This window comes from Mus pahari, chromosome 8 (assembly GCF_900095145.1).
Source record: "Mus pahari chromosome 8, PAHARI_EIJ_v1.1, whole genome shotgun sequence".
In the NCBI taxonomy this organism is placed as follows: domain Eukaryota; kingdom Metazoa; phylum Chordata; class Mammalia; order Rodentia; family Muridae; genus Mus; species Mus pahari.
Window position 1 is genome coordinate 6,665,340 of NC_034597.1, and position 12,421 is coordinate 6,677,760.

Here is a 12,421-nt window from a genome sequence, read left to right on the forward strand (position 1 = left end):
GTGTGTGTGTGTGTGTGTGTGTGCGTGTGTGTGTGGCAGAGGGTATACACATCACACATGGATGTAGGGTCAAGAAGCAGTTACTCTAAACAGTGGGCATCATTATGGCACTGATTGAATTCGCTAGTCATGATAGAAAACCAATCTTTTCTCACTAGTAGCAATGAATATTCAGAAATGGTAGTTAAAAATACTACTTACAGTGTCTCTAAAAACAAGTTCTATTGTAATGAAGCCATTTCATGCACGTCCTAAGAATTGGCCATAGTAATATTTCTTTGGCCTCTGGACATTCATTCAACATAAAACCTGTGAAAACTCTGTGCCATTTTCTGAAGTCTGCCATTTGTTTTCACATATTTAACTAACTGTCCTCTTCAAGTGTTTGTTGCATCCACAGGGCCTGGAAGGTTGTTTACTTAAGGGCTCAATTTTCGTGTGAATTCATTTCTCATGTACAGCAGGGTGGATTTTGTTTTTAATTGAAAGTCTAAGGTTTTCTACTATTTAATGGTCTAATGTCTTTTTCGCAAGTATGTTTCTTGCCATGATCCTGACTTCATAAACCCCAGCTGGCAGTTGTATTTCTCTAGAACGGGAGGAAAGCTGACTTGTACATATTGGTAGCTTGAAGTTTCACTATGTGTATTTTGGATTTTGGAAGTAAGACTTGTTTAGTCCTGTCTGGTCCAGGACTTACCATGCAGACCAGGCTGCCTAGAGCTTAAAGTTATTTTCTTACCTCAGCTCTCTGGAGACTAGAGTTGTACATGTGAACTACCACACCCCACCAAAATCTGTTATGTGACAGAAGTGTTTTAGTTTGAAACTGTACACAGAATGTCTGTACTGTTGTTTTGTTAAGACACACCATCACAGAGGGTACAGTTCATCCTTGGGACTGAAGATGACGATGAGGAGCATATTCCCCACGACCTCTTCACAGAGATGGATGAGCTTTGCTACAGAGATGGAGAAGAGTATGAATGGAAGGAGACGGCCAGGTAACACTGCTCACTCTGTTTTATGACTTTTGTTTTTTGAGATAGGGTTTCTCTGTGTAGCCCTGGCTGTCCTGGAACTCACTTTGTAGACCAGGCTGGCCTTGAATCTGCCTGCCTCTGCCTCCCAAGTGCTGGGATTAAAGGCGTGGGCCACCACGCCCGGCTTGTTTTATGACTTTTAAGTACAAGATATAGTTGGTGATTTGTTTGTTTATGAATTTATTGAGCTAGGGTCTTGTTTTATAATCCTGGCTGGTCTAGAACTCAGGATGTAGCCCAGGCTGGCAGCAAACTTGCACTAGTTCTGCTTCTCCCTACTTAGTGCTGGGCTAATACTTGTTAATACCTGTAAATTTTCTTTTTTCTTTGCCTTCAATTTATTCCCTTGAATATTCTCATTTAATATGTTATAAGAGGGGTTATAATAGTGATATTCAGATTGCTTTAAACAAATTTGAAGTTAATATCTTACATAAAGATGTAAAATGCTACACTTTTATTTTTGTGGCCTTATTATTTTTAAATATAAATTTTGTTTATCTCACACAAAGGAATAAAGTGATGACTTAGTCACATATCGTTAAATCTCAGGCTTATCCTGTGATGCAGGTACAGGTTTTAATGGATGCAGGTATTAATAGTGGCTTAATTTGTCGAAATGTATTTGAAGCACTATTTGGTTCTGGTAGTGATTTTATTTCCTTGTTTTTCTTTTTAAAAATCAAGTTTATGTTTGTGGTGTTAAAATAAAAAAAATGGAATGTCCATGATTTTTTTAGTTTCTCTATATTATTTACTTAGGTGGCTGAAATTTGAAGAGGATGTTGAAGATGGCGGTGACCGATGGAGTAAGCCCTATGTGGCGACCCTGTCTCTGCACAGTCTCTTTGAATTGAGGAGCTGTATCCTGAATGGGACAGTCATGCTGGATATGAGAGCAAGCACTCTTGATGAAATTGCAGGTTATATAATAGACTGGTTTGTTTTTACATTTAATATAATTAAAATTAGATGTTGTTTAGGCTCAGGCCTAAGCTCATTTTCCCCCTTGCCCAAAACAGGTACAAATGAAGGCCACCCTTGACTTACTGGCCTAAAACATTGATTTTATGTGGGAAGTTTTAGTGATTAAGGTGGGAAAAGAGTGATTCTGACATGTACTTTGAGAATATTATCCTGGTTTACTCTGGACTGGGAATGGAAGCAAGAATTCCATCTATTTCTTTGAAGTTGTGTGAGGTAGTAAGGTTGGTATTAGATACAGCAGTGGAAACAAACAAGTCCGACTTGAAGGATTATAAGGAGTTAGAGTTAAAAAATGGAAAAAGAGTTGTGTTTATTTAATGACTTTAGTCTACAGTTGCTCAATAACAACATCATGTTTGTTGTAAACCAAATACTGTGTAGTCAGTGCAGATTGGTCCCACAGAAAAACAGTAGATGGAGTATTTTGGTTTATTAAGAAACCCAAAAACTTAACTGTAATTTATGGGCTATAAATACCTTGAATTTTATTTGTTAGATTTGACTGTGTGCTGATCTTTGAATTGTCACATCCCATTTGTATATGAATGACTGAAAAATTGAGTTGGAGTTAGGAATATTGAGTATAGACAAATGAGCCCTTTCATAGTTGTCACAAAATAGAACTTTTATTTTTTAAAAAGAATGTTACTTATTTTTTGAAACGTTTATACCTGGTATATCAAAAGATCTACCCTTGATGTCCAATGCTCATATAGCAGCTTACAACTGTAATTCCAGTTCTAGGGGATATGACACTCCCTTCAAATTTCTATAGGCTTATGCAACCACATGGTGCACATGCATATACGCCCAGGGACAGGCGAGTATAGTAAAATAAATAAATTACTTTTAAAACTTTGTACATATTTGTACAATGCTTTGGAAATTGTGCCCTGACCACACTAATTCTTAGAAGGGCTCAGGCATCAGGCCTCTCATTCTCCCATTCCTTTTTATTTCTCGGCAGGGTTTGCTATGTGAGGAATTTTATCACCTTCATTGGTTTTGTACCTCTGACAGAGTAAAAGCTATCACTTTACTGCCCTGCTCCTAGCGTAACGCAGACACTTGGAGGAAATGTTGAGAAGCCTGTGCCATTGAATATTCAGCTAAATAGAATTTACTATTTCTGTTTCATTTTTTAATTAGAATTTACCATATCTATATAGGAAAGCAGCCTCTTTAAAATATACTGCTTAGTAAAATAAGAGTCTCATTCATTATTTCATGTTGGATGGATACTGTTCATATTTATCTTTTTGCATATCCTTTCATAGTGTTTATATAGAAAAAATAACTCTGATTTTTTTTTTTTTTTCATTGACTAGATATGGTGTTAGACAACATGATAGCATCTGGCCAGTTAGATGACTCCATAAGGGAGAACGTCAGAGAAGCGCTTCTGAAGAGACATCATCATCAGAATGAGAAAAGGTTTACGAGTCGGATTCCCCTGGTTCGATCTTTTGCAGATATAGGCAAGAAACATTCTGATCCTCACTTGCTTGAAAGGAATGGTGAGATCAGTTGTGGTGTTCAGCTTTTCCTAACACTTCTCTAATGGCATTCTAGTATGTTACAGTTAATACGTTTTGCAAGAAAAGTGGTATTTCCAACTGTTATCATTTTTATATATACAAAATTATCATTTCTTTAGTGTTTCTTTTGTTTGTTTGTTTTTGTTTCTTTGAGATAGACTCATTATCTGTCATGGCTGGCCTGAAACTGTACGTTATGCTGGTCTTGAACTTGATTTTTCTTCCTCAGTCTCCCACGTGCTATAATTACATACCTGTACAAACAAGACCAGTGTGAGATAGAAAACACTTGGATGAGAAGAAAGCATTCACTGTTACTAAAATGACAGACATTTTTCTTAAGTAGTCTATAAATAAAATTGCTATCTCTTACCCTAAACACATTTGCTTGTTTAAATTTTGATTTGAGGTTTCTCGTGCAAATTATTTAAGAGGAATAAATATGATCTGTAACTTTAATGTTTTTAATTCTAAATACTGAGTTTGAATTTTATGCCTGAATCAGATTTTTTCCTTGATGATTTTTTCCTTCTAAATATGCTAAAAGTACTAATCATAAACAAGTGTTTTAGGAACTGGTTTCAAATATTTATGTGCTTTGTGGAAGGTTTTCAGATTGACAAGTTGGTATCTTTCCATCCATTGAGGATGGGTTAAACCCAGGAGGCCAGAATCAGTTCTGCCTTCCCCTTTGGAGGATGATAGCAGGTTTTGTAGGACTTGAGGAGATAGTGGCTTTGTTTTGTAAACTTTACTTTTATATTATTTGTGTATATGTTTTGCCTGCAAATATGTATGTGTTCCACATGATTGAGAGGTTGGACGAGGGCATTGGATCCCCTGGAACTGGAGCTAAAGATGGTTGTGAGTCACCACATGGGTGCTGGAAAGAAAACCAGTTCTTTTGGAAGAGCATCAAGTCTCTTAACTGATGAACCGCCTCTCTCCATTCCTTCTGCACTTTAAGTAGCCAGACAGGAGTCTGTTTCTTAGAACTAATGCACATTGAACATTTGCCTTGCTTTACTTTCTTTTTTCTATAGTAGGAGTACACCAGTATGGTTCTCATTTGGCTCTTGAAATGGAACTGGGATAACAAAACCTAGAAAGCCAGATGCAGATGCTTCTGAGGGTCCTTACTGCATCTAACAGGAAGCCTAGGAGGCTTGCACTTTGTGACAAATGGGACCTGGGACACAATGGCTTTCTGCTCTTTCTGCCCCTGAATGGCTGTTAAGTGGTTGTCAGAGTTATGCATAAGCCCATGTCAGGGGTTGACAACAGCCAGTGTTTGTAGCTCAGAGGAAGATGTTTACTTTGGTTAATAAAGAGTCTTTTAATCTGTTTAAATTTATGATATTAGGTTAGATTTAGAAAGAAGTTATACATGGGATAGTTCTAGCTTCATTCTTCTATTGTGTTCTCCACTGTGCTGAAGAGTCTTCACTCACCTGAAGGACTCTGATAGACTTTTAGTGTTGATTCTCTCTGTAGTTTAATTTCTTTTCATCATAACACAATGATCATTTTTGAATGCAGTGTTATGTTAATTTCATTGCATTATCATTATAATGTAAACAACTTTTCTGCATGTAGCTCTTAAAAACTATTAGTTGTTTATGTATTAACAGTTGCCTCTACTAACTTATTTTAATTACCAAACAAATAATAGGTTTATCGCACTCTATCTTTATTATATTTGACTCTTCTGACCATATAGCTTTGATTATGCAGGTTACAAAAGATTATTCCATTTCTTATGCAACTACTATTTGGTTTTAAAAAGCTACAGGGGAGTGCTTCTCTTTTAAGCCACACTTAGTAGTAGTACCAGGTATTGTAAGTATAAATATTCCTATGTTTTTGAAATATTCTAAACTTATTTCTTATTGCTCTTGCCCAGTGCTTTGTTTTTAGTAGGCTAATTCAGTGATTGTGTATGTGATATATATATAACACACACACACACACTGTGTTTGTATATATAGAAGCTATAGAAGCAAGATGATATTCTTTGGAATATTTATTTAAAACTTGATGTCATAATTCTCTTTGTCTCTCTCACTTTTTTTTTTTTTTTTTTTTAAAAGACAGGCCTCACTGTGTAATCCTGGCTGGCTTGAAATTTGCTTTATAGACCAGGCTAGACTGGAAATAAGAGATTCACCACACCTGGCTATAATTCTCTTGAAAATTAGTTTTTATGATTTATCTTGCATTTTTAAACTTAAGAGCGCTGTTGGAAACATTTAATACCAGTTTTAAGTTAAATTATTAGGTAATTCTAATGTAGGCTCTTTGAGAGATAATGATCTGTAGATGTTGGTACAATTTAAGAAGAATTTTTTTTTTTTAAATATCCATTCAGCCAAGGAACTGATTACAATTTAAGATCTTTTCAGTGATGTTACAGGTAACAATCTGACTGACCTGCTAATCCTCACAGAGAAATTTAAAGCTTGTAATTTGTGGTTTAAGTTGAGATTTGTGTTCTCTGTTGCTTAATGCAATGAACATCATTTTGTACTTATTTGTTTTGTCTTAGGGGAAGGCCTGTCAGCCTCCCGCCATTCTTTGCGAACAGGTCTGTCTGCCTCAAACCTTTCCTTGAGAGGAGAATCGCCTTTATCCCTTCTTCTCAGCCATCTTCTTCCTTCTTCAAGAGCTGGCACCCCTGCAGGCTCAAGGTGTACCACCCCAGTACCCACTCCCCAGAGCAGTCCTCCCTCCAGCCCTGGCTTAAGTCGCATGGCCTCCAGAAGTTTCCAACAGACTCATCCTCAGGCCCCAGAAGTACTGGTGTCACCTGACAGGGATGATATTCCCAGAGTAGTAATTCATCCGCCTGAGGAAGACATAGAAGCACTCCAAGGCCAAGAGCAGAAGAATGAGGAAAATACTGACTTCACTGCAGGCAACTGTCCAGAGTCCTCCACGCGTGGTGCTTTCTGCCTCTGGGTCACGTGCACTGAGAATGCCTGTCAGCACATAGCTTGAGCAGCATATGTAGATAATGCTTATGATTGACTTCTGCATGTTTTGTTCTTTATAGTATATTACAGAAAATGGTAAATTTATTAAATTTAGGTCATAAAAATACTACAGAGAAGGCTGTATATAAGTCAAACCCTTAAATATGTTCTTTACTGGAATTTTAGAGGTCATGATATTGGAGTGCTTTAGGAAACATTTTTTTGATGTGAACTTAGAAGGGTGGCTTTTCTTGTGCACTTTTAAGGTGAGGAGGCACCAAATGGTAAAGAGGCCCCTTTGATTTGCTTGATGCTTTTCTTTAAAGAATAGTACATCTTTATCTACCTCTATGATAGGGTGCCATGTTCATTTTCCCATTCTCTCTCTGAGAAGATTGAAATTCTCTTATATTTGCATGGAGTCTTTTTTTAAAGAGGAATAAAGTATTTTGGAACAGACTTTAGTTTGTTATTTATGACTGTGTTAGTCCCTCGTGTTTTGCAGAACTATAGGCTCTATACTTACGGTAAGGATAGGATATATTTACTTGTTTATGGAGCTGCAGACTTCATATTGCTCTTGCAGAGTGCCAGAATTTGATTTCTAGCACCTTGTCAAATGGCTCATGGTACCTGTGACTCCCCAGCATCTGATGCCCTTTGCTGGCTTCTTTAGACCACTCATATGAACATGTTCACAATACGCGCGTGCGTGCGCGCACACACACACACAAGTAGAATCTTAGTAAGAAAGTAAACTTCTACGGTAAAATGTTTTGTTAATTGAAAATTTAGGTATACATTTTTCTTAATGTCATGAATTTTTATGACAAGATGTATCAGCTTTTCTGAATAGATGAAATGAAAATGGATGGATTTCTGAAGATAAAGTAAAGGCCATCATTACTGAAGAAAAGTCACAGGATCAGGCATCATTACTTCTTAACTGCCATTTGTTCTTAGACCATTCAGCCATTTCTAGCAGGACCCCCTAGAACCTGATATATAGAGGAGGACTATGCGGTGACAGGGAGCTTCATTTCCTCACTACCTTGATTCTTAGTTGTAGGAACTTACTAGCCAGAAGACTAATTAAGGAGACAGTTTTAACTGAGCTGAGTTTGGAAAGAGAGAATCTCGGTGGAATGCTTTCGTTTCTTTTATAAGAACCAGGTCTTGTAGCTATGAGCTTCTGGTCCTCTTGTTTCTCCCAAGTGCTAGTACTAACAGGTCAGGTGGCTGCGCTTGGCAGGTGAGGTGTCTTAACACGCGCCTGCCATTTGAAAAAGGGACAGCTTGAAGATGACCAAGCAGTTTCAATTGAACTTTAGTTTGTCTTCCTTTTCCTACTGACTTTGCACACCCCTCATCACAAATTTCCCTGTTCTTAGCTCTCAAATCTGATGGCTGAGTTTTTCTAAAAACTGCATTATGTTTTTGTTTTAATTTTCTGTAGAATTTATTTAAACAGTCAGTAGTGGCTAGTGCTCAGTCACAGTTGCCACCAGAGTTTTAATAAAATGCTTCTTGATTTTCTTGTGTGGGAGCATTTTGAAGCCACTTATAAGGTTGATTCTTTTCAGTCTTCTTGGGCAAGGAAGAGACACAATCCTGAAAACATAGAGGCAAAGGTCAAACATAAGGAATCTTAATAAAATTTCCATGTTAAGTCAACAATTTCAAAATATTTATTTTAGGAAGTAACTTCTATTTCAGAATTGTTTAATTTATCTAGAGAATTATCTACATGCCTAAATTAAGTGTAGTGCTTTTTATATGAAGGCTTTTCATTTACAATGATACCCTAGTTTGTTGCAGAGAAGTAAATATTACAGAGGACTTAAGTCCAGAGTGGAACCCAAATGCCTTAATTTTATATTCAATAGTTATAATTGCTCTATTCTTTAAGAATAAACATGCTTGGATATATCTAGCATATCAGATATGCTTGAAATTGTAGAAGTGATAATAATTATAACAAAGGACTGAATTAACTGAACAATATTAACTGAACAAGTGTTAACTGAATTTCTATACAATGATAGATTGCATTATATTACAGTCTCTTCCTCTTAAAATGTTCAGTGTTTGAAACCTTAATTAGTTTATATTCTTGAAGTAGCTCTTTTATCTTTCAAGAAAAATATGTATTTAATGGTACAAATCTGTGATGCAACTTGGATTTTACATGTTTTGAGATTTGTGCTTTGTATAGAGCACTTTGGTTAAGATAAAATAGTATAGGTGATGCTTTTAAGCTGTCTTGCCATGAAGTGCTGCTGTTGACTCGCCTGAAGTGAACATGCTAACATGTGAACATGCGTCATTTATAATTCAGACAACAACCATGCTATTCATGTACTAACATGTGAACATGCATCATTTATAATTCAGACAACAACCATGCTATTCATGTACTAATTTATATGCTTGCTGAACCATAGAGATTGAGTGAATTAGTTGAGCACATGGCTATAAGTGATGAGTATTATTTAGCCCAATTTCATTGATTATGTACTTTTAATCTTAATTGAAAGACTTGTTTATGGTCTTTTATGTAGATTTCTTAGGAAGAATGGCAGTAGAAATTAGACATACTATTGAAGAAATCAAAATTGTTGAGGAAACTTATGATTTAGAAAGATTAAATGTAGCTCTTAAATTTTCTGAATTATACTAAGAGTTTGTCAGTGATTCCTATAGTATTGCTATGAGCATCCTAGATGAAGCCAGGCCTCACTGTGTTCCATATAATTTACATGGGCTAGGGATAGCAAAGTGTGATATCTGGATGTATTTGGAACCATAAGACTCCAGTCTTGGCTCAAATCTTTGATAGTTCTACACTGACTCAAGTTTCAAAAGGCTACTGTGTAGATTCTAGTATAAATGCTTTGAGTATTAAGATATACAACTTCATCCTGTTCATGTGTTCTAATTCATGTTGCTGGTATGAAGCTAACATCTGCCACCTTTTAACCTCTCACATTTGCTTTTATAATAAACCATCACTTTAAGGATATGAAGAGAATCAGGTTACAAGGTGGGGTTTATCCTTACTAATTTGGGTTGTGTATTTTCTTAAATACAGGGATTTTGGCTTCTCCACAGTCTGCTCCTGGAAACTTGGACAATAGTAAAAGTGGTGAAATGAAAGGTAACGGAAGTGGAGGAAGCAGAGAAAATAGTACTGTTGACTTTAGCAAGGTAAGCTGTCCTACCTAAGAATAGCTAGTAATGTATTGCTCTGTTGCCATTGCTAACAGTAACTGTTCAGTAGACGGGTGCACATACACTTGTATGCCATGCTTGTGAGGTGTTATGACAGAAACTGGGATAGGCTTCAAGTATTTGGATAACTACATGCTTACAGCTTCAGCGGTTGAGAAGACAATTCTGTAAACTATATGGCATTTTTTCTTTATACCTGCTTATCAGTACAGTGACACTTGAGTAATTTTGAAGAGATTTTTTGGGAGTGGCGTTGCAGCAGTAACAGTGCCTTCTTCCTGGACTGGACTGCATCCCAGAGTTGCTACTAATGCATGGTGTCAGCACTGTTTGGAATGCCATTGGGAAGCATCGATTGATAAAAACGTCATGGAACAACAACAGCAAAAAGCTGTGAATTTATTTTGTTTTGTTGAAATAAAAATTAAAAAAATACCCCACAAAGCAAACAAACAAACAAACAAACAAACAAAACACCCTTATTAAGAACAGAACAGAGCACTAAGCGTAAGTGACAGCTGAGCTTCAAGACTACTTTCTCCTAACAACCACATGGTGGCTCACACCAGCTTTCATGGGATCCGATGCACTCTTCTGCTGTGTGTCAGAAGACAGCTGCACTGTACTTGTATAATAAGAAGACAGCGGCAGTGTGCTTGTATAAATATTAATAAATAAATAATATTGAAGCCAGGCAGTGGTAGTGTACGTCTTTAATCCCAGCACTTGGGAGCCAGAGGCAGGTGGATTTCTGAGTTCAGGTTAAGCCTGGTCTATAGAGTGAGTTCCAGGAAAGCCAGGGCTACACAGAGAAACCCTGTCTCGGGGTTGGGCTGGGCTGGGCTGGGGTGGGGGGAAGAGACTACTTTCTAGTGGCAGGTAGTGTACTTTCAATATGCTGCCTGTTGATTGACTCATGCAACATTAACTCTCTCTCTCTCTCTCTTTATCTCTCTCTCTCTCTCTCTCTTCTCCTTCTCCTTCTTCTTCTTTCTTTCTCTCTCTCTTTTCTTCTTCTTCTTCTCTCTCTCTTTCTCTCTCCTCCTCTCTTCTTCTTCTTCTTCTTCTTCTTCTTCTTCTTCTTCTTCTTCTTCTTCTTCTTCTTCTTCTTCTTCTTCTTCTTCTTCTTCTTCTTCTTTCTCTCTCTCTCTCTCTCTCTCTCTCTCTCTCTCTCTCTCTCTCTCTCTCTCTCTCTCTCTCTCTCTCTCTCTTTCTTTCTTTCTTTCTTTCTTTCTTTCTTTCTTGTCATAAACACTCTCTGGAGACACGCTCTGTAGACCAGGCTGGCCTCAAACCTTGAGATTCTCTAATGTCTGTCTCCCAAGGGCTGGGAATAAAGGCATACATCACTAACATTTGTACATTTTATATCCAAGGCTTTGTTTTAAATGCCAAACAGAATCCAGTTTTTTTTTTAAAGCTTTCTATTCTGTTTTACAGTCTGTACACAAGTCACACACACCTCACTGAAAAGAAGTTGAAATGATTTGTATTGTAGCTTTGTGAAGCTTTGTACTTTTACATTAAAGAAACTTGCCAGTAGGGAATTTGACTGTTCTGAACATGTTCATGTGGGTATGCCAGCATATGCCTGTAATTCTAGTTATCTAAAGGCCAAAGCAAGAAGCTCTCAAGTTTGTGGCTAGCCTGGGTTACATACTGATCTTTAGACTACCCCAAATAGCTAAATACTACTAAATAGCAAAATCTTGTCAAAAACAAAGCAGATGATAAAAGGCTGTCACAGCTGTCACTTCTAATGTCCCTTGCTGTCACTAGTGCAGTTTCAGATTATCAGAAAGTTTCCGTAGCTAAACTGGAGTTTATTCTTTGTTGGTGAATGAGTAAATGACTGTAATTTACATTGCATAAATCTTCTCTGGGTGTGGCAGCTGTGGTTGATTTTGTTCTTCTGTCACAGTTTTACTTTTTTACTTGGCCTATTCTTGTGTATCCTCCCTGTCTCTTGTTGGGCAGGAGTCAGCCTCCTGGCACTGTAGTTGTGGCACACTGGGTGTGGGATTCAAGAGGCCGGCTGTAAGTGCTGGTTTTATCTTTCAGTAGATAGTCTTGTTAGTGGTTGTTTAGTAGCTTCTGTGAGCCTGTGTATGAATGAGAGCCCCACCTACTCTGGTGTCATGTTTGTAGCCTTTGTAATTATACACAGACAACTGAGTCTCTCTTATACATTGTTCCATGTCTCATCAATCAAGGCTTTAGATTTTCATTGTAAATGACATTTTTTTTCCATTTAGGGAAAATTCTAGGAAATTATATATATATTTTTTTAAAAACAAGGATTTATAAAGACATATGAAACAATAAGCCTGAATAATAGAAAATCATGTAATGAGTATGTTTTTGCCCTGTGTATAATTTCATTTCATGAGCCATCGTTAGTTTGTGCACTGTATGTTCTTATCAGTTTTTAATGAATAATCTATTCATTGAAAAAATTTCAAGTTTATGTTTGGCTATATAGAGTACTAAAATAGTAAAGGTTGTAGTAGTTAGAACAATGAATGGGGAATTTGTATTTTTTTTTTTTATTTGTCTACTCCATTCTTTATATCTGTGGGAATTTTGGTGTGTATTCATCTTTTAGATCTCACATTTTGATTACCAGTAGTAGTCTTAAAATCATTCTTTC

The 12,421-nt window shown here is 36.8% G+C and overlaps 1 protein-coding gene across 6 annotated transcripts in view; it reads left to right on the top strand.

Annotated features, from left to right (window-relative positions):
- Positions 1–12,421, top strand: part of Slc4a7 (solute carrier family 4 member 7) — a 97,195-nt gene that overhangs the window by 35,173 nt on the left and 49,601 nt on the right. For 3 of the 6 annotated variants that reach the window (XM_021202999.2, XM_021203001.2, XM_029541865.1), the window contains exons 4-8: positions 866–1,004; positions 1,806–1,966; positions 3,359–3,547; positions 6,114–6,482; positions 9,632–9,747. In XM_021202999.2, the coding sequence (XP_021058658.1) occupies positions 866–1,004; positions 1,806–1,966; positions 3,359–3,547; positions 6,114–6,482; positions 9,632–9,747 (974 nt within the window). The remainder of the gene's footprint in view (positions 1–865; positions 1,005–1,805; positions 1,967–3,358; positions 3,548–6,113; positions 6,483–9,631; positions 9,748–12,421) is intronic. The other 3 variants (XM_021203010.2, XM_021203014.2, XM_021203012.2) reach the window with 2 other exon arrangements.